The sequence below is a fragment of the Phodopus roborovskii genome, unplaced genomic scaffold (assembly GCF_943737965.1).
Source record: "Phodopus roborovskii unplaced genomic scaffold, PHOROB, whole genome shotgun sequence".
In the NCBI taxonomy this organism is placed as follows: domain Eukaryota; kingdom Metazoa; phylum Chordata; class Mammalia; order Rodentia; family Cricetidae; genus Phodopus; species Phodopus roborovskii.
Genome location: NW_026126549.1, coordinates 11,002,125 through 11,023,612, shown reverse-complemented (window position 1 = coordinate 11,023,612; position 21,488 = coordinate 11,002,125). Strand labels below are relative to the sequence as shown.

The following is a 21,488-nucleotide window of genomic DNA, read 5'->3' as shown; positions in this document are numbered from 1 at the left end:
TTTCTTTGTTTTGTTTTGTGTTTTTTGAGACAGGATATCATCATATAACCATGGTTAGACTGGAACTCACTAAGAAGATCAGGTTGATCTCAAACTCACAAAAACACATCTACTTTTGTCTCTACTTCCCCCAGTGCTGAGATTAAAGGCATGTACCAGATGCTTGGCTAAAGTGGAATACTTTTAAAGTGATGATAGGACACCCAAAATGTTTTAGGTTTTAGAGCGTTTTAGATTCTGTTCTAGAGATACTTACTCAACCAGTATAGTCTTATCCTCATCTGCAAATGATATTTATGACCAATTAATAAAATGTTATTGATAAAAGCAGAAATAGAAATGGATTTCCCTTAAATCAGGGACATGAGCTTTAGCAAAAGCAAAAAAAAAAAAAAAAAAAAAAAAAAAAAAAAAAAACAAACAAACAAAACAAAACAAAAAAACCTGTTTCCTACTAGAAGCAGAATTTCTTAACGTGTTCTTAACGTGTTTGCTGTGGATACAGTAAGTCTATAACCTTGTTATTGGACAAAAATGGTTTAAGAGCTTTTACAAGAACATAAATGATGACACTAAAGAACTAAACATTTAGTTGGGGCCAAGACTTTCTAGATAAAGCAAGTATTGTATAAACTTACTTATAGGCCAATTGTTTTCTCTTCATGGATAGTAAAACAGTTGCAGAATAGCTATTATTATTATTGTTGTTGTTGTTTTATTTTTATTTTTTATTTTTGCAGAGTATGAGTTAATAAAAGTACACTCTCAAGCCATATGTACTCCTCAAGCTGTATCTAGCTAGTTTGTCCCGTATATTTTCAAAAACTCAAGTTTACTGGCCCAGTCAAGCCTCCTTTGCTGCATATTCTCTGTGGCTGCTTTCACTCTCTGCAAAGTCAGTTAACTAGTCATGATAATGCATCCTAAAAAGCCTACAACAGTTACTATCAGAATCCTCAACAGAAATGCTTGATAAACTTTGAAAACCAAAAGGGAATCTGTCTGACACCAAAGACATAGTTATGCTCCTAGAACAGAATGTTAAGCATGGACCGCAAGTATTTCCTTCTCTAAACGATACACAAGGACAACCTGATTCTGCAAAACTTCTTAAACAAACAAACAAAAAACCCAAATCACTACCACCAATAAAGAACAACATCCACAGTAAAACCTACTTGAAAGGAGTGTTTGTAGGTTCTAATAAAGCTTTGTGACGGAGTATTGCAGGACCCGCAGACACATTCTCTTCAGAAGTATGACTGGAGATATAGTTTTGAGGAGGTCCACCATGGATTTCAAGTCTTCGGAGAAGAACTTGTTCCCAACACTGAAGAGTTTTAAGAACTGCATGACAAAGAGGTGAACTAACAGGCAGTTCTAAAAAAGAAAACCACAATAGATCCAGGGTTATATATCCTATAGTAAAATGTTTGTGAGAAAGCAGGGGATATTAATAAAATTTAGTAGGGATATGAGGCAATCAATCTGGTATTTTGAAGATAAAATGGCATAAACCTTTAAAACTATTTCAACAGTAATGTTTTGGAATTTAATTTCACATGAAAAATATGTTTGAAGATTTTGAAAATGTTAATGGAAGAAAAATTAATTGCTTTAATCTTTGTAAAAGGCCTGAAAGTCATTTGAAATTTTTGTTTAGAAAATGAAAATAATAAAAGTTTATAAGGTTCAATAATCCTTACCATGAAATGGAGCACTACTTCATATATACTCCTTCATAGTCTTGGATAGGAACCCTACCTTCAAATTTTAATATTTTTGAGTATCTATCCACATCTAGTAACAGTCTTGATTTTCAATTCTGAAAATTACTGAATTATTATAATAGAATGAATATAAAGTTTTCCTCTGTCTATTATTCCAACAGTCACAACAATTTTTCCATTAAGTTCGTATTTCAGTATTTTTAGTGTATGAATAAACACAGTTCACAGCTGAAGATTCTAACATAAGAGCACAAAGAACTTTATTTCATATACAGCCCTCTCTTACTTTGAAACTTATCATTGCGTTTGAAGGTTTATAGGTATAGTATTAAGTTCCAGGTATAGACATAGTCTTAATGTAATTAATAGCGAGTTCAAGGCCTTTGATTTCTTAAACATTTCCCTCTACAACAGGTAACAGTAGATTGGAAAAATTAAAAATGGTTTATACCTGAAAGAAATATATCTTTTACTATAGAAATTCATTAAACCTTTTCTTTATTTAGAATATACACATAGAATAACAATTGAACAATTGGAATTGGTTCATATTAAGATGTTTATTACCTGAAAGATCATGACCTGCAAAGGAATAGAATGTCTTCAAATTGCTGAGCACCAACTGGACCATAGCCAATCGCATCAATGACCAACTAAAAATAGAAGTTTCTCTGTTAAACATTTACACAGGGGTCTAGAAATGATGCTGACCTTTAATACACAATTTCCCTACAAGAAATTACTCCAAAGATATACATCTGTAAGACCAAAATAATATATACATACAACTAGTTATTCATGTCAACATTATCTAAAACAACAGTTAAAATAACAAAAATGCCTGTCAGGAGAGTAAATAATAGTTCTGAAGGTGGGAAATTTAAGGTAACTGTAAAAATGAAGTATTAATATTGCTAAAACTATAGTATGCAATATTAATTAAAAAGCAAGCTTAGGGGTGTCATATGTATATATGTATGTTACCATCTATGTAGGTAAGCAGGGGAAATAATACAGATGTATTTATTTCTGTAACCAGAAGGACACAGAAACGAATAAAAATGGCTGTCTTTAAAAGTGCCAAGGCAAACAGTAGAAATGAGAACTATGAGGGTTCTGAGTTTACATTTTTATATAGTAAAACTTAAAATTATTTCTGCTTCTCTATAATTTTAAATATGTCATTTATGTCTTACGGTACTAGTTTTAAATCATTAACTGTGCAAAATGTGCACAACATAGTTTAGCATTTTAGCATTCTCAACAGCATGCTCACACTGTTTTAGAACCATCACCACCATCATTCTCTACAACTTTTAATGGAATAAAACAGCTAAAAAAACTGCACTTTTCTCTCTTTTAGTGTCTATCAATTGACTACCTAATGCACTTCATAAAGTAGAGCACTTGTGACTGAATTATTTCTCTTTGAATAATGTCTTCAAGATTCACCCATGTTGTATCATGAGTAAGAATTCCATTTCTTTGTAAAATAGAGTAATTTTATGATTCTGTACATAACACATTTTGCTTATTCAGCCACCTTATAGGACAATTGGATTTCTTCTATTCACTGGCCATTATGCTGCTGTCAATTGGATGTAAAAACACATGTTTGCATGCCTATGTTAAATTCTTTTGGTATTTACCCAAAATAGAATTACCATATTATACAATAGTTATATTTTTAAGTTTTAAAGAAACTATCATTTTTCCAAAGTGGCTGTACAATTTTACAGTTCAACTAAAAGAACACAAAGGTTCTAATTTCTCTCTATGTTGGCCAATACTATCATCATGTTATTTTTGTAGATGCCACCCTACTGAGACTGAGACAATATCCCACTGTGGTTTCCATTAACATTTCCCTAATGAGAGAATTTTTACAGTGTTTATCAGTCATTTACTTTTCTTCTTTTGAGGAACACCTACTCAAGTCCTTTGACAGATTTCCCTTGACCCTTCCTTTTTTTCTAACACTGAGGATTAAACCCAAGGCTTCACACATGTAAAACAAATGCTTTATAGCAGACCTATATTTCCAGTCTGGCTAAATTTTAAAAGGGTTGCTTTTTTAATTGTTGGATTACAATTTGCCTTATGAGTCATACATGTGTTTATACATTTAAAAAGTAAACTAAATTCGCAGGGGAAAAAAAAAACCCTCCAGTAAGCAAAATCTCTTAATTTTTCAATAGAAGTTACTTTCCAGAAATCTGTTTCTTTTCAAACTTTTATTAAACCATCATTAACATGCCATGTTTAATAAAATAAATTACTGTTCCTATGTAAACAACATATGAATAAGAGCATTCATGAATATAAAGCCAGTGAACCATTCAAAGTGGTGTTGAGTATAGTGAATACTTAAGTTTTTTTTTTTATACTCACAAAAGCTTTTAATAGAAGTAGAAGTCTACTAAACAGTTACTTGATTTTTTTTTTTGTTGTTGTTGTTGTTGTTGAAGTCACAAGATATATCTTATGGACCAAAATCAGAGCATAATATGAAAACATTTGTGTGACATGCTACCAATTATTATGATTTACCAAGGGATAATCAAACATTAACTGAAAATTTATTCTAATGAAAGGAATTCAGTAAATTATTAATTTCATGTTACTTTAAAAATATTATTTATATAGGGCAACATGATTTTTAAAAAAATGCTTAAAACACAATATTCTATACCTGAATGAATTTGAATTAGAATGTTCCTGGAGATGGTGATCAGAAGGGAAAGTATCGTCATCTTCCTCATCCTCATCATCACTTTCTAGACTCTCCTCAGAATCATACTCTGCTCTACTCTGGGAAGGGGGTAGAAAAGGCTGAAACAAAAATTATATACCTTATCATCCAAATATCTGATTTGATGCATCTAAACATATAATTCATTCCATTTGTGGGTTATTTCACTGTAAATAAAATAACTATTATTTACTATACTTTATCTTTGATATAATTTGATCTATTCACCCAGTCAACAAGAAATTTATTAAAAATGTCCCTCAAAAGTCTACTTGAGATTTATCTAATAGTTACACAATTCTCCCCATCCTTCTAACAAGGTCTCACTATACAGCTCTGGCTGTGTCTTTGTCTTGTGATCTTCCTACTCCAACCTCCCTCACACTAGGATCAAAGAATACAGTCAATGTCATCTGAAAGTTTTACTTTTTTGGTGGTAAAGTTAAACAAGCAAGTAAAAAAATTAGGTAAGATTAAGCAAATATATTAAATGTTACAAAAAAGTAGTTAAGATGGAGAAAAGTGAAAGATGACCAAAGAAGAGCACATTGAAAAGTGTCATTTAAGTGAAACCTAAAGGAGAAGATGTAACCAGTCTAGCAATAATTATGGAGCTAATAAAGTCTGAGTAAACAATAATCTCATATATAGAGAAAACAATTCTCCAAAAATGAAGGCCAAATAAAGTAGAAAGAGACAAATTTCCTTCATTATCTGAAGCATACAGCTTAACAGGCCAGCAGGACTAGAACCAGAGATTATTTAGAAGCTAATTAATTACAATAAGGCAGTATAGAAAACATCCAAAAGTTGAAAATGTGAAGGATCTGGCAATTAACATAAAAAAAGCAGAAGAAAGACAGCCCTTGCTCCGTAGAATACTGCAGGACCGAAACACTGGCCATTTGAGCATAATTCTAAAAATAAAAAATAAAAAAATTTTAATACCTAGGAAGAAAAATAGAAAGGTTATATGACTTTTAAAAGCAACTGTCAAAACAAATGATAAACCAGCTGAGAAAAATGTGCTATGCTACATTAACAAATTCTAAGCATCAGTAGATTCTAAAAGTAAAATGTATAACCTTAGTCATTAGGATCCATAATTGAAATAGTAAGCATGAAGTTAAAGACTTCTTATGAAACTGTTTTCTTGCGGCTTAAAAAAACATTTTGTGGGTATATCTATGTAGACATGCATGTGTGGAGGCAAGGGCACTGTTGGGTGTTTTGCTCATCTCTTTCCACCTTAGTTTTTGAGACAGGGCCTCTCACTGAATCTACAGCCCATGATTTCACATAGACTGGCTGGCGAAAAGATCCTGGGATCAGCTGTTTCAGATTATATAGTTACAGATGTGCATCACCATATGCCTGGTTCTTAGGTGAATTAAGAGAATTCATATTCTGGTCCTTGGGCTTACAGAGCCCTGAAGGACAAGAGAATTTTTTCATTCATTCACTAATTCATAAAAAAATAACAAAACAAACAAAAAAACACTCCTTCAAAAGAAAGATTTTTTTTTTTAATGTGTGTGGTAGTTAGAATATGAATGGCCCCATAGGCTCATACATTTCAAGTTTAGTCATGATTAGGAGGTGTGGCCTTGTTGGAAGAAGTGCATCACTGGGGGTGGGCTTTGTGGTTTTAAAGGCCCACATTAGAGCCAGTGGCTCTCTTCCTGTTGCCTGCAGATATGGATTTAGAGCTCTCAATGACAACTGCATGTCTGCCTCCATGCAGCCTTCCTCCCTGCCATGATGATAAGAACGACACCTCTGAAACTGTAAGCAGGGCCCAATTAAACACTTTCTTTTGTAAGAGTTGCTGTGGTCATGGTGTCTCTTCACGGCAATAGAACATTAACACAATGTATGTGTGTGTATATCTATAGGTGGATATGCCACATGTGTGCAGGTGCCTCTAGAGGTCAGAAAAGAGTGCCACATTCCCTGAAGCTGGAGTTACAGGTGGTAACCTCACTGACAATGGATGCTGGGAATCAAATTTAGGTCCTCTGGAACAGCAGTGTCTTAGTATTGTACTGCTGTGAATAAACACCATGACCATGGCAACTCATAAAGGAAAACATTTAATTGGGTCTGGCTTACAGGTACAGAAATTTAGTTCATTATTGTCATAGAGTAGTAGCATGGAGGCAGGCATGGTGCTGGAATAGTAGCTGAGAGTTCTACATCTGGATGAATAGGCAGCAGGAAAAGCAACACTGAGCCTGACTTGAAACTCTGAAACCTCAAAGTCCACCCCCAGTGACACATTTCCTACAACAAGGCCACATGAACTTATCCTTTCAAATACTGCCACTCCTTATGAACCTATGGAAACCATTTCATTCAAATCACCATAAGCAGTAAACATTCTTATCCAATGAACCATCTCTCTAGTCTCTCACATGTTTTAATAGAGCCATTAAAAATTTCTTCACTTGTTTCTCACTCCACTGTAACTGACTGCACATTATATGGAGACCCGTGAAACTAGTATTTATCCCTAGTGAATGATGATACCTCATGGGAGGCCTCACTCTCTCTGAGGAGTGGATGGGGGTGGGATGGGGAGATGGTGAGGGGAGTGGGAGAACAGGAGGGAGAGGTACTGGGATTGGTGTGTAAAATAAAATTGTTTTTAACAAAATTTAAATAAAAATCAATTAATTAAAAACAATTTTATGTTGATTTTAATGTGTTAAAAATAGTTTCTAAAAATATGTACAGTTAGAGGCAGGAAGACAGCTCAGTTATTAGGTTGGTTATTAAGTAAGCATAAGAACTAACAATAATAAAAGAAAGTATTTACAAGTGCCAAAGTTAATCAGTTAAGACCACTTGCTCCTATTTGACTACATAAATACTGTTATGTGCATCAATGTCTCATTACCTTGGCTATGAAGTAGTCCCAGATACTTAACTCGGGTGGGATGAACTTCTCTTTGACAGTCAGTGACTCCTGATTTACTGAGGAAGAGGCTATGGGGGAAGACTCTCTGCAAGATACTTTTGATGGACTAAAGTGTTTATTTTGTTTTTCTCCTTCAACTAGTAAAGAAACAAAGAAGAAAACAAATTATTATTAAAGTACTATGTCCAATTGCCATCTTCACATAAAAGTTAAAGATAACTACAAATAACACACAGACATAAATATGACTATAAAAATAAAGAGCAGTTGAAAAAGCAGGCAGGAAAAGGAGTAAAAATCACTTTGTAAAGCAACTACTGCTTTAACTTGTTCATAATTATTTGAATGCCAATTTATATGTTGGATGTAGAGTATAACAGATGTTGTAGCTTCCTACAAAAAAAATTCTACAATTTACTTAGGATTATGATAGAAATTTTCCATATGCTTCTATTTTGTGTTTTTTAAGGTGAAGAGGTTTGCTGGTGATTCAATCTAGGGATTTCTGTAGGTTAAGCACAGATTTTACCAGTAAGCTACCCCAATAAGCACTTGGAAAAAAAAAAAAAGACGACACAATATCAATATGAATTAAAAATAATGTCACACTTCATATCCTTCATTTAGTAACAATCTCTCATTATACATTTAAAATTATTTTATTAGAAAATGTTTAATATTTTGATTTCCATAATAAATTGCATTTATTAAAACTTGAAAAATGGGTTAGAGATGGTCTTTCTAGTCATTTAGAATTACACACAAAAGAGAAAACCCAGACTTTATCTTACTGTCTAAAAATCTCTAAAATTATAGTATTCTCTCAGTATTTACCCTAGAAAACTAAAAACAGTAGTATCTGAGAAGCAAAACTTATGTGGGAGCTTGATTTAAAAGATTTTATGGTACAAACGATCAAAGTCAGCGCCTTGCACATGCCATGCAATTAAAGCATCACTTAACTACATATCCACAGGCTATAAAAATGTTCAATCAATACTAAGTCAGAAGACACATTATCAATTTTAGACAAACAAGGATCCTGTAGACATAAGCATGACCTAATAAGCAAACAATATTCAGATTATGACACAACAATATTTGCCTTCAGTGGTTCCAAATGAGATTTACTTACCTTCCAAAGTGATATAGGTATTTGTGCCTTAATTACAATTTTGGTTTATCATTTGGAACTATTCAACTTCAAAGTACAACATGCACATGCAATATATCAAGCAACAATAACCTAAGTTTAACGTAGTAACTATGTGATTTTGGGAAAAAAAATGAATGACATATTCATGTTCTAAGATATTATGTAATAGCAGTTCAACAGTTACTTCGTCAACTAAATGATTAAATGAACACATTTAAATCTGTATAAACTTTTGCTTTTATTAACATCTGATGATCAACAATGGAATTTCCAATATACATATTGCACATATTAACACACGTTCTAAAATTAAATGGAATAGAAAATGGACGTATTTAATGAATTATCTAAGAGAAATGGGGAGGATAAAATGTGGCTAATAAAACACAAAGGCAAGATGCAGAGATCTATTGTGAAGCATTGGGCCAAGCTCAGTAAACTCTGCTGAAGTGAGGGAGGATTGTACAAGCCAGGGGGTTCAAGTACATCACAGGGAACCCATAGAAACAACTAACCTGGGCTCACAGGAGCTCACAGAGTCTGAACCAATAGCTAAGGAGATTACATGGGACCAACCTAGGTCCTTTACATATGAGTGACAGTTATGTAGCTTGGTCTTCTTGTGGAACTACTGACAATGGGAGCAGGAGCTGTCCCTAACACTTTGGCTGGCTTTTGGGAATCTATTCTTTATACTGGGTTGCCTTGAGCAGCCTTAATGTAAAGTGTGGAGTTCAGTCCTACCTCAATTTGATATGCCATGCTTTGTTGATACCAATGGGAGGCCTGCCCCTTTCTGAACAGAAACTGAGGAAGGGTGGGTGGGGGGATGGGCAGAAGAGAATAGGAAGAGAGAGAGGAAGCTGCAGTCAAGATGTAAAATAAATAAATACATTTAATTAATAAGAAAAAAACAAAGGTATGCATGGGGGAAAGCCTGACAGAATCAAGAAAAGACATACATTTTAAAAACATAGTTCTTATTTGCTTTGACTCACTAATAGGTATCCACGTCAAAATAGATTTCACAGACAAGTATCCCTTCCTTTCCTTGAAAATCCTAATCTGACCCTCAGCACATTCTGTATTATGGACATTTAGAAATGTCAGTCACTCCCAAAAGAAATCAAACAGAAATGAAGAAACATGTATGAGGTCACTCCTAATGCAAGGCATGGGAATGTGAAACTAGAGAAATAATAAAGAAAACACTGCTTTCTGTAAGAGAAATAATAAAGGAAACACTGCTTTCTCTAGTATTAACAGATCTGCTAACATGAAGATATTACTGTGTTAAAAACAAATTAACAAATCAACCAAGGGGCAGAAATGAGAAGGGGAAGTATAATATGTATGAGGGGGACTGAATCAGCTCCAAGTACATTATATACATGCATAAAAATGGTCTTAGGTAGCATGTATAAAACAAAAAATAAAAAATAAGACATCAAAAGCTAATAAGTTTACTTAACATTTACCACACCATTTTTCGTGTGTGTGTGTGTGTGTGTGTGTGTGTGTGTGTGTGTGTGTGTGTGTGTGCGCGCACGCGCGAGTGCTTGTGTGATGGTTATTCATGGTATGTATGCACATATTTGCACATGCATGAGGAAGCCAGAGTACAGCTTCAAGTGTCATTTCTCAATAATGTCACCTACCTTGTTATGTGAATCAGTGTCTGCCACCGGCCTGGAATCACCAATAGTTTAGTTAACTGGCCTGTAAGCCCCCAGGATCTACCAGTTCTCACCTCCCCATCCCCAATGCTGGGATCACAGGCATGAGCCACAATGCCTGGCTTTTTATGTGGGTTCTAGAAACCCAGTCTTTCAATTTGCACAGCAAGCACTTTACTTACTGAGCTACCTCTCCATCCCTAGCTTACCATTTTAAAGCACAAATGACAAACCTAGTATTTTGTAACCACGCTTTCAACATTACTTCTTTAAGATCTTAATACAATCAGCAGAACTATTTCATTTCCTCCTTTCCTACTGAAAGTCCACTTATCTTTGGGGCTCCTACAAAGAATGCCAAAGAGTAAATAAAATTCATAATGGGGGACTTTAAAACTTAGTACTAAAAGGCAGGGGGAAAGGGTAAATTACTTAACTGATGACTTAAAATAGTTTATATGGAAAGAAAAACAGATATGGAAAAGAAAAGCATTTCAGTTCAATAAAAAATAAATCCCAAATCCATTTCTGGTTTTAGCAAGACAATTCAGGCTAAGGGTCTTAGATGCATGCATACCACAAAGGGTACTTTAGATACAAACCTACCTGAAATCTACAAATAAAACTTCAGAGTCCAAAATGGAAAATACTAAAGAAGCAATGAGTTAAATAAAGATTTTTCTTAAATAAGATTGATAATTTTCAAAAACTGACACGATACTATGCAGATATAACAACACTTAACTCTCAAGGTCCTCTGAGAATCGTTACCTCATATACTACTTTATTGTTTTTCTGTAAGTATTCATAAAAATAAATTATGAACTAGAGATAGTGATACACAGCTTTAGTTCCAGATCTTTGGAGGCCGAGGCAAGCAGATCTCTGAGTTTAAGACCAGCATGATATACAAATGAATTCCAGGCCAGTCAGCACTATATAGCGAGACACTGTCTTAAACAAATAAATATTTGACTAAGTAGTAGCAATTTTTTTTTCTCCAAATCCTATACCAAAGAAGATTCCAAGTTAGTTGATGTGCAAAATGAGTCACTACAAGATAGCAAGAAATATTTAGACTTTTTTGGTAAAATAAGGGGAGAGAAGGATAAGGGAAGAGCTAGAGGGAAGAAAAAGCATGGAAAAGAGACAGAAAATAAGGGGAGGGGAGCATTGAGACGGGTAGGAAGAGAGGAAAAGAAAGAGGAGAGGGAAGAAGGAAAGTGGCTGGAGGAGGAAGAAAACAAGCTTTAGTGCTTTATGTACATGAGCACACAGGGCTAAGGCTGGTGATTCATGTATGTTCTGCAAACAGTGTTTTATATACAAAAGATCTATGATCACTGTACTGAAATAGTAACTCTAAATTATTACACATGCCACAGTTTGGACAGTTTGGAAATACATCCAACCCATTTTATTGCAGGACTTGAAATAGCCAAAAATGTCAGGAAAAAGATCTACAGAAAGGCAATTAGCTTAGATTAAAAACCTTATTAAACAACATTACCCACTAAATGAGGATACCTAGGTCAGACAGATGATGTGCTACTTTTTCTTATGGCTTCTAACTTTGAATATTAAAAAGGAACAGCCTTCATAATGAGATAAAAGATTATCTGTAAAAAATATACATTTACATTTCTTTCAAGCCATCCCAGAAGGAAATAAATGGTATTTAAATATAAAGGGAAACTTGATATGACATAGCCCTCACTAAAAACCTAAGACTAACAAACATTTCCTTTTAAAGTGAGTTGTTTTCATGGTTGGCCATCTTTTAGAAGCTCTTAGCAATCAGTCACCAGCGATAAGTATTTGCAATGTTCAATCGTGTTTAGTCACTGACGTTTATGTTAAATATACTTGCCTCTTCTGGTAAAAAGTGTTATTCTACTAAAGTGATGATTGTAACAACATGTAACAGTCACTAATAAAACACTGAGGTTTCACACAAGTTCTATATATACAAATGATTTGAACTTTCTGATCTATAGTTAGCATAAATAATACAAGACCAGAGAGAATATTAAATGTCTTCAAAATATCTATCATTTTTATCTATCATTAGCAGTTTCATAAAAAAAATAGGACATGCTTACCACAAGTAAAATACTCATTTTATATTTCATTCTATAACTAGGCGATATTAAGAGAAGACAAAATTCACAAGTTTTATTGCAAATTTTCTCACAAGATGCAAAATTCTAAATATTAATTATAAAAAATTATAATGCAAGAAGCAAAAGTATGGATTTCTAATTGTTTACAGAAAAATAATAATTTTAAAAATTGTTCTTGCTAATTTTCAACTTTAACATTTATCACAAAATAAATATACCTTGAACACATATAATTTACTACAATTGTAAATATCAAAATTTTCATGTGATACATAATTCACAAAGAAATATTATTAACATTTAAATTAGTAAGTCATTTTTATTATTAACTTTTTGGCTAAGAATCCTCAGCTGTCATTCCTAGTCAGGTGGCTACAGGGGGCTACATAAGAAACTTAGCTAGCTGACCATGAGCCAGGAAACATCTAGGAAGCAGAGTTCCTTCATGGCTCTTGCCTCCAGGTCCCTGCCTTGAATTTCTCTAATAATGGATTGGAAGTACATGCCAAATGAACCCTTCTTGTCCCAAGTTTCTTTTGGTCAGAGTGTTTTAGTACAGTGATAAAAACAATACTATAATAATCAGAAAATGATTGCAACAAAGTTTATGAGACATGCAGAAAAAAAACCTTAATTGAGTTCATAATACAATTATTTCAAAATACTTAAGAGGTGAATTTAAACCAGAGTAAGAAATACAATTACCAACTTTCAAATGCCTTTCCTAGCACTAAATCTGAAAACACTTCTTAGAAAACATGTATTTAGGGGTTTCAAATAAGTACTTCATTTTCAGTACATAGTACTTAGATACTGATTAATTAGGAAAACAAAATACTCTAGACTACTCAATTTTCATTTGCCTAAATTTAAAAACTTAAAATACACATATTTTCATGCTGATTGAATTTATATCAACTTTCTGAGATACCTTTCTTTATCCCTATGATGATTAATGCTGTCAACTTGACAGTATCTGGAATCACCCGAAGACTGGTCTTTGGAACGTTTGTGGGGATTACCTCATATTGACTGAGGTGCTATTATGGGTAGTGCCACTTCCTGGCTGGTGTCCTGGATTATGTAAGTAGAGAAAAGGGAGCTGAGAAGTAGCAGACATTCACTGCTCTTTACCTCTTAAGTGCAGAAACGACATGACCAGCAGCTTCAACTTCCTCCAGCCTTGAACCATGAGCTAAACATTTCCTCAAGTTGCTTGTATCAGGGTTTTTTATCACAGCAACAGGAAAAAAATTCCTTATTTTCACCTCAAATTACTCAGACTTCTGTCTGTAATAGTGTGCTTTAAGAATACAATAATGTGTCTTAAAACCAAGAACTTCAGAGTTTCATTTCACACTACCAACTGTCATTCTGGTATTTTATCCTGACAGTTTTTTGGTCCTCAGATTTTTCTCCTGGACTTTAAGATTATTTGCTTCACAAGATTGGCTGTTTCTGATTGCCAATACTTTGCTATCCATTGCTTCACTTTCCCCCTTAAGTCTCTCTCCTCTCCCTTGACTTCTCTTTTTATTCCTGTTCTCTTTCAAACTACATTAGTGTTGGAACCAAAAGCCTTTCTCTTCATCAACTGACAAATGATGTAATTTATAGTCCCTGTAAATCACATCGTTCATAGTTCCTGTAAGTATACTTGGTGCACTTCCGTGACTATATCCAGAACAGTTTCTGAGTTCTCAAAGACAGACAAGCCTAAGTTGCATGTATTTATATCTAGCCTTACCACAAATCATTATTTTATTTGACTAGCCTGTTCCCAACCCAAAAGGGTAAACATACAGATAATTTTTTGTTATTTGGTTATTTTCTATTATTGGGGAAAATGATTAGGATTACCATTTATTAAGATCCTTACAACTACACAAGAATATTTTTGCCAACAAGCAGTAAATTTTAGTGTGTAAGTAAGAATTAACCTGACCTTTGAGTAAGGCTCTTCATATTTATCTGTGCTGAGCACAGACATGTGGAACTGGGGCCAGTGATTTGGCTCAGTGGCAGAAGCTTGCCTAACATGCACATGGCTCTGAGCTCAATTTTCACCATCAAAGAGTCGAAGCGAAGATAAGGATAATAATAACCCTTGCATCTTAAACCATATATGAACATTGTTTAGCAAAACTCATCCCTTAAAAATAATTAAATTTAAATAATTCTTAAATAATATATTAAAATTTAAAACATTGAGCCAAAATTAATTTACCAATTATTAATTTAATCATTAACTCAATTACCTTTGAATCTAATGTTAAGGTTTGAAATTTTTTTCTTGAACTAAGATATATGAAAAATATAGTCAAGATGAATTTCATAGTCTTTCTTTTTTTAATTGAAAGAAATATATCATAAGAAGTAACTTTAAAACCCATTGTGATGCTGGGTGGTGGCGGTGAATGCCTTTAATCCCAGCACTTGGGAGGCAGAGGCAGGTGGATCTCTGTGAGTTTGTGGCTAGCCTGGTATGCAAAGCTACACAGAGAAAGAAATCCTGTCTCAAAAAATCAAAATAAAAAAATTTAAAATAATGTTTCCAATATTTTGAGTATTTAAATTTATATATTTTAGTAATAAAATTAATATTAGTTTAGTAACAGGCTTTCCAGTATAAATTAAGCCCTACATTTACTCCAGTTAATCCACAAAACTAGAAAACCAATACTATTATGTATGTTAATAAATCAGAAAAAGAGGTTTAGAAGACATTATGAAAATTATTTTCAAGTTGAAAAGGTGGGTTGTTTTAATTTTATTTAAATACAATACATGTAGCTTTAACATCAGAAATGAAAGGATACAATTACTTAAAAATTACTTTTCATAGTATTAAAAACACTTAGAAATCCAAAATCTCTAATTGCCAGTCATAATATGCAAATCATAAAGCAGCCTCCTGGAAAATGCTTTTTCAATCATTTCAAGCCATACTGTGATTTTCTATGATCAGCACTAGCAACCACTTTTTCTTTCTTTCTTTCTTTCTCTCTCTCTCTTTTTTTTTTTTTTTTTTTTTTTTTTTTTTGGTTTTGTACAATCAGAAATGTTAAAATTTAAGGAACAGAAAATATCCAAAACCAAGTATTTGAAACTTGAATGGAATAGCAAAAAGTCTTCTAAAATGCTAATTATTGTTTTAAATCACAAATATGGCTTGAGTAAAAGAAATCTGTCAATTTTTCTTAAAAGCCAAACAAAACAAACTCTCCCACCCTATGAAACCCTTCCACAACACCACAAAGCAAGCTAAATTGTAAAAGCCTATTTCTAAAACTAAGATCTTGCCTGCAAGAGTGGGAGGGCTATGAGAACTGATGGCTGAAAGAGCTTTGGAAAAGCCCACACATTCCATGGAGAATACGACTACCTGGTGAGGGCTAGGCATAGCATAGTGCCTTCCTGCCAAAGAAAAAAGAGAAAAATCTGTATTTGGAAGAACAAAAACCAAAGTGACAGTTTCAAAAGAAACGAAGATTTTAATACTAAGAGACAAATTCAAGTACATTAAATAGTTTAATCATCAGTGCAGGAGAACCTTAAAGATTGAAAACTGCACGAAAAGCTTTAACACTTTACTTTCTACTACATTATTCTTTGTTGATGGTCTTGTATAACAAGAGTTTTCTGACACTAAATCAAAACATAATTACAGTTAATAAAGTTATCCAGATGAATAAAGCTTTATTTAAAGAAAAAAATGAGAGGAAGAAGAGAGAAAGGAGAGAGGAGAGGAAGGATGGAGAGCCAGTTAAAAACTCACCAGATGAGGCTTTTGAGTGCATCTGTACTCCTCCACCAAATACTGCAGACCACATATTTTCATTTAGGGGGTGGGCTACAATCCGAAATAGTTCATTACTACAATGTGTTGCCAACCCATGAATGAACAGACTAAGATACACTGCAGTGAGAATTTCACAAAGCAAGACTGTAAGTCCTGATTGGGCTTCTTCACCAGAAGAATTCAAAAGCTGAATTAGACAACTTATTCCTAGGACCAAACAAAAAAAATAAACAAATAAAACCTGCAATTAACAACAACAACAAAAACCTTTTAAAGTTAAAAATTAAATACATTTTCTACATTTTAAAAAAAAATTTACTCAATCAGCATTAAGTAATCTCCCCCCTCACCTGGATTCATAACCAGTAGGTTATTATGGTTTAAGAGTAATTGTTGAAATATTTAGATAAACTGAAAAGTAAAGCTTATGTCAAATTTCATAGTTAAAATGTTAATGGCATACATATTTTGATAAAATATTTTAAATTGTTTAAGAAACAATTTAATATAATGAGCTACTTTATTATAGTGATCAAGGAAATATTTACTAATGTCTTGTGTAACAAGGGCTTTTTGTGGCTGAATTAAAATGTAACCAAAGAATTGCATTGAATTTGCAATGATGCCAAATCTAACAATATTAACAATGATCTAAGCCAAATCTGCTTTTTACCATTTAACATTTCAAATAAGGCCAAAAAAAAAAAAAAAAAAAAAAAAAAAAACCCTCATATATGTAAATTACTTATACCTGGCCATTGAGCTGGTGATGTGTTGGGAGTTACTGATTCATCTAAACTTCCTGTTCTCAAAGAATGTCGATGGGCAAGCAGTACTGTCTGATACACCATTCCAGTAAACTGATTTGTTTGAAATGAACTAAGAAAGGAAACAATATTTAAACCTAAGGTGAATTCCATATGTAATATGCTCACTCTTACATACAATTTCTAAGTTACCTTAAACAGAAATTTTTGTTTATAAATTATATTGTTTCTATTTCTAAGTTATATGTTCTATGGTGCTATATTACATTAATATAGTATTCTTTAAAGTGTAAATATACATATTCTAAGCTAAAACAAATTTGACAAGTATCTAGTATATTTAGTGAAATATGAAGAATACATTACAAAAATACCCACATTATTTAGGGCCACAAGAAGCAATCTTATATGTATGAGTTTAAAATAAAGCTATTTGATTGAAAATGAAGTGGGTATAGATTCAATTTCCTTCCATCTACAGTTGTAACATAAACATCTATCAGTGGATTGAGTCTCTCTGAAGGAAAGCCAGAAACTAGTTGAGAACTCCCAGCCACTAGATAATTAAGAAATGTGTATCAACTAGGTAGGAAAAGCTATGACACAATTAGGTATGGAGTCACTTCATTACAAACTTGGGTAGGTATTGATCCTCTTGTGAAGCTAAGGAAATAGGTTAACCTCATGTACTAGTCTCTAAGTTCTACACAACTTGTGTTTTGAGAATTCTTTCATGAGTATTGCTTATATCATTATTCTCTCTTCTTACTCAACTCTTCTTGTGTCCCTCTTGTTCTTTTTCAAATTGGTGACTTATTATTGTTATGTGTACTTGTGTGCATGTGTATGAGTGTGCGTGTGTACACACATACAACCTACTGAGTCCATTTAGAAATGCTTATCTGTTCATGTGGGTGATCAGTTGGGACTGGTAACCCATCGAGAGGTTTGTTCCCTGGAGAAAACTCACTCATGCTCCCTATCTCAGCAGCCACTGACTGCCTTTTAGCTCTTAATCTACAGGTGGGGCCATAAAAAGTTTCCCCTCTCTATGCTGTTTAGGCAGCCACAGTGCTGAGATTTCATGGCTCTTACCTACTTTCCAGGTCTAGAAGTCATTACCTTGAATGACTTGAAGCAGGAATCCTGGCTCTCTATCTCTATCTCCCTCTTCTTTCATGATTTTCTGTGAGCCTTGGGTGTAGGAGATATATATATATATATATATATATATATATATATATATATCCTCAATTGTTCTAAAATCTTGATTTGTCAACTAAGGTAACAGAAAGATTTAGATATAAAAGGCCACTCTAGTTTTAATGGGTAGCAGGAAGTATTACTATTACTACCTGGAAATAGGGACAGGTCTTAAAAAAACAAAACAAAACAAAAAAAAAAACAAAAAACAAAAAACAAAACAAAACAAAACAAAAAAAAAACACAGAGTTCCCAATCCTGTTAACCTTCTGTTCCTATCACTGACTGACCTGGTGTTGAAAAAATACTCCAGGCAAGAATTATCTATGGCCTGGTTTTTAATCAACTCGAATTCAAAATTAAAGATCAATAATCCTTCATTTGTGTCAAAATGGATGAATTCTAAGGACATCATATTAAATGAAACAAGCTAGGCACAGGAGGAAAAACACTGCCATTTTTCTCACATATACGGATTCTATAAAAGTTATCTCATGGAAGCAGTTGAGTACAATAGTGGTTACCAGAAACTAAGAAAAGGAGGGTAAAGCAGAGAGGCTATGTAACAAATACAGAACTTCAGTTAGATAGAAGGAATAATGTCTAATGTTCTATAGCACAGCACAGTGGCTACTGTTAATACTGTGCTATTTCAAAATACCTATGACAGGATTTTGAATCTTATCATAAAGAATAATAAATACTACAATATCCACTTTTGATCACTAGACATTGTATACAGTGTGATACAAACTGTACTGAATAAATATGAACAATCAGTATGTATAAACTTAACCAAATTGCTGTCTTAAAATAATTTCTTGGATTTTATTTTATGTTTTGCTTTGCTCTTTTCTAATGAGACAGAAAGGAAGTAGATCTGGATAAAGGTGGGGTGGGGTAGAACTGAAAGGAGGGTGAGGAAACTGTAATCACAGCATATTTTATGAAAAAGAATCTATTTTCAATGAAAAGAAAAAAGTCAAAAAATTTCTAAAGTATAAACTCCACCCAGAGAGGAAAATAGTATATATTGCAGAAGAATGCACCAAGATATAGAAAATAAAATGGGGATTTGCCTGGAAATGAAACCAATAGACAAACAATGCATGAAGTGAAAAAAAAAAAAAATGGACATAGAGTTCTAGTATCTGTGTCAAAGAGTAAGAAATAGAAGACAGATAATGCTTAGAGAAATAATGTCAGACTATCTCCAAGAACTAAAGCTATACAATAGAATGTCAATGTTTAGGCTTTTAACAAATTATACTGAATATAGGATTTCAAGAGAAAATTCCTAAATAGAAAATCTGTAAAAATTTCTCAATTCAGTATCTGTCACTCCTTTGCCTATGTGCCTAAGGATTTTTGTTAGATACCAAATTATAGAACTTTTATTTTATTATATTATCACCCATTAGTCTAGTTTTTAACCAAAATGATCTTAAACAAAGATTATTTTACTCGTTTTTAATTTCTCAGTATCTATATAATATTTAGCAAGATGGTAGTGATCAACTATGGGCAGGTAAGTAAGGTACAAGGGTTAGCTTAGGTGTTCTCTGTCATAAACGTATAAGCTGAAATTTCATAGATATATGAAAAAATATTCAACATCTTAGTCATGTGCTTTGTGTATTTACTGAAAGGAATGTTATGTATGATTTTGAATTATTAATGTATAGACAGGAACCTCACTGTTTACTGAAAGTGATCTTAAATTTCACAAGAAGATATTTACCTGTAGTTATGACTACCACAAAGGCACTGATAAATACAAGCAGAAAGTGAAGCTGCTAAAGTATGCATTACATATACCTGAAAGAAAAAAAAACACACACACACACACAATTACTTTAAGTAAATTTTTTTAGTTATAATTTTGCCAGAAAGGAAATGAAAAGTTTTCTGCCTCTGTAGGCTATTTTCTTCTTTTTGTCCCCCTAAGAACAATTTCTACCCACAGGAAGTCACTCTATGGAAATGTTAAAGAAAAGGCAAAAAGAGTTCTCTGGCAGATATTACAAACCACATAACTATTACCCTTCAAAATACAGTTTGCCTTTTCTTAAACACAATATGAATAAGTAATTGTAATAAATGACAGTTCACTTATGACAGGTCAGCAAAGAAAATGCTAGCATACATTACAGTTAACTGAGAATGAAACTTTAGAGAAAGGAAAAATAAGAAAGGCAGTTGTAGTATGAATAATAAAAACTCAGAGACAGATATTGAGGTTCAAACTGAAGATCAGAAAAGCAAAGCAGCAAACCATTAGAGAGTTCTTACCTCTACCAAGGTTCAGTCCAAAAGGGGCAGACTGACTGACTCCTGTCTCCTCCCATCTTATATTCCTCTCTAGTGCTGGGATTAGAAGTGTGCACCTGTACCACTGCTTGGCCTCTATAGCTAACTAGTGTGGCTGCTGGGATTAAAGGTATGTGCCACCACTGCCTGACCTATATTGGCTAGCTTTGCACTCTGATCTTCTCTGGCAAGCTTTATTTGTTAGACCATAAAAAAAAAAAAAAAAAAAAAAAAAAAGTCACCACATTTCCCTTTTTAAAAAAATATCATATACTGAAGCTGGCAGAATACAAATATGATAAACAATACTGGTAGTATCATTCCAGTATAGGATTTGCATCTATTTCTCTATTCACTGGCCTTTGATTTGACCCATGAACAGAAGAAAGGTGTGAACCCCGAGCTTACAACTTAAAAGGCAAATTCTACTCCTGTTGCTCTTAAATCCCTGAACCTTTTGTGTAACAAAGTGCTACTAGGCTATGAGATACACAAACACTTGGATAAAGTTACTCTGAGTGACTCTCAAGAGTATTTCTAGAAGACAAGAATATCTGAAATAAGTAGTCTAGTTAAAACAGATTAGCCTCTCATTTACCAGTAGACTGGGAGACTTAATAGGAAAAAGGGTAAGAAGCAACACTTGCTTTTTGTCCTCACCCTCCTTTCCCCCTCTTCAGGGTCTAACTGAAACATGAGCTCTTCTTGAATATCAAGCTATTTACCTTTGGAACAGAACTTTTAAGCTTTGAACCTGGACAAGAACTATAAGGTCAGTTTTTCTTCACCAGTTTACTATGCGTAAATCCTTGAGCAACCTCAACTGTCACAGTCACTGTGGTGGCTTAGATGAGAATGACTACTGTAGGCTAATATATTTTGATGTTTGGTTCCCAGTTGGTGGACTGTTCAAGAAGTATTTGGAGGTGTGGTCTTCTTGGAGAAAGTCTGTCACTGGGGTGTGCTTTGAGGTTTCAAAGGCCCATGCCAAGCCCTGTCTTTCTCTGCTTCGTGCTTATGGATAAAGATATAAGCTCTCAACTAATGCT

At 33.5% G+C, this 21,488-nt stretch overlaps 1 protein-coding gene across 5 annotated transcripts in view; it reads right to left on the bottom strand.

The window, feature by feature from the left end:
- Dmxl1 (Dmx like 1) overlaps window positions 1–21,488 on the bottom strand; it is a 135,517-nt gene that overhangs the window by 32,567 nt on the left and 81,462 nt on the right. For 2 of the 5 annotated variants that reach the window (XM_051200966.1, XM_051200968.1), the window contains exons 26-33: window positions 19,871–19,947; window positions 16,911–17,038; window positions 16,136–16,366; window positions 15,661–15,774; window positions 7,382–7,539; window positions 4,423–4,562; window positions 2,298–2,383; window positions 1,179–1,380 (exon numbers count right to left, since the gene is read on the bottom strand). In XM_051200966.1, coding sequence (XP_051056923.1) covers window positions 1,179–1,380; window positions 2,298–2,383; window positions 4,423–4,562; window positions 7,382–7,539; window positions 15,661–15,774; window positions 16,136–16,366; window positions 16,911–17,038; window positions 19,871–19,947 — 1,136 coding nt within the window. The remainder of the gene's footprint in view (window positions 1–1,178; window positions 1,381–2,297; window positions 2,384–4,422; window positions 4,563–7,381; window positions 7,540–15,660; window positions 15,775–16,135; window positions 16,367–16,910; window positions 17,039–19,870; window positions 19,948–21,488) is intronic. The other 3 variants (XM_051200969.1, XM_051200970.1, XM_051200967.1) reach the window with 2 other exon arrangements.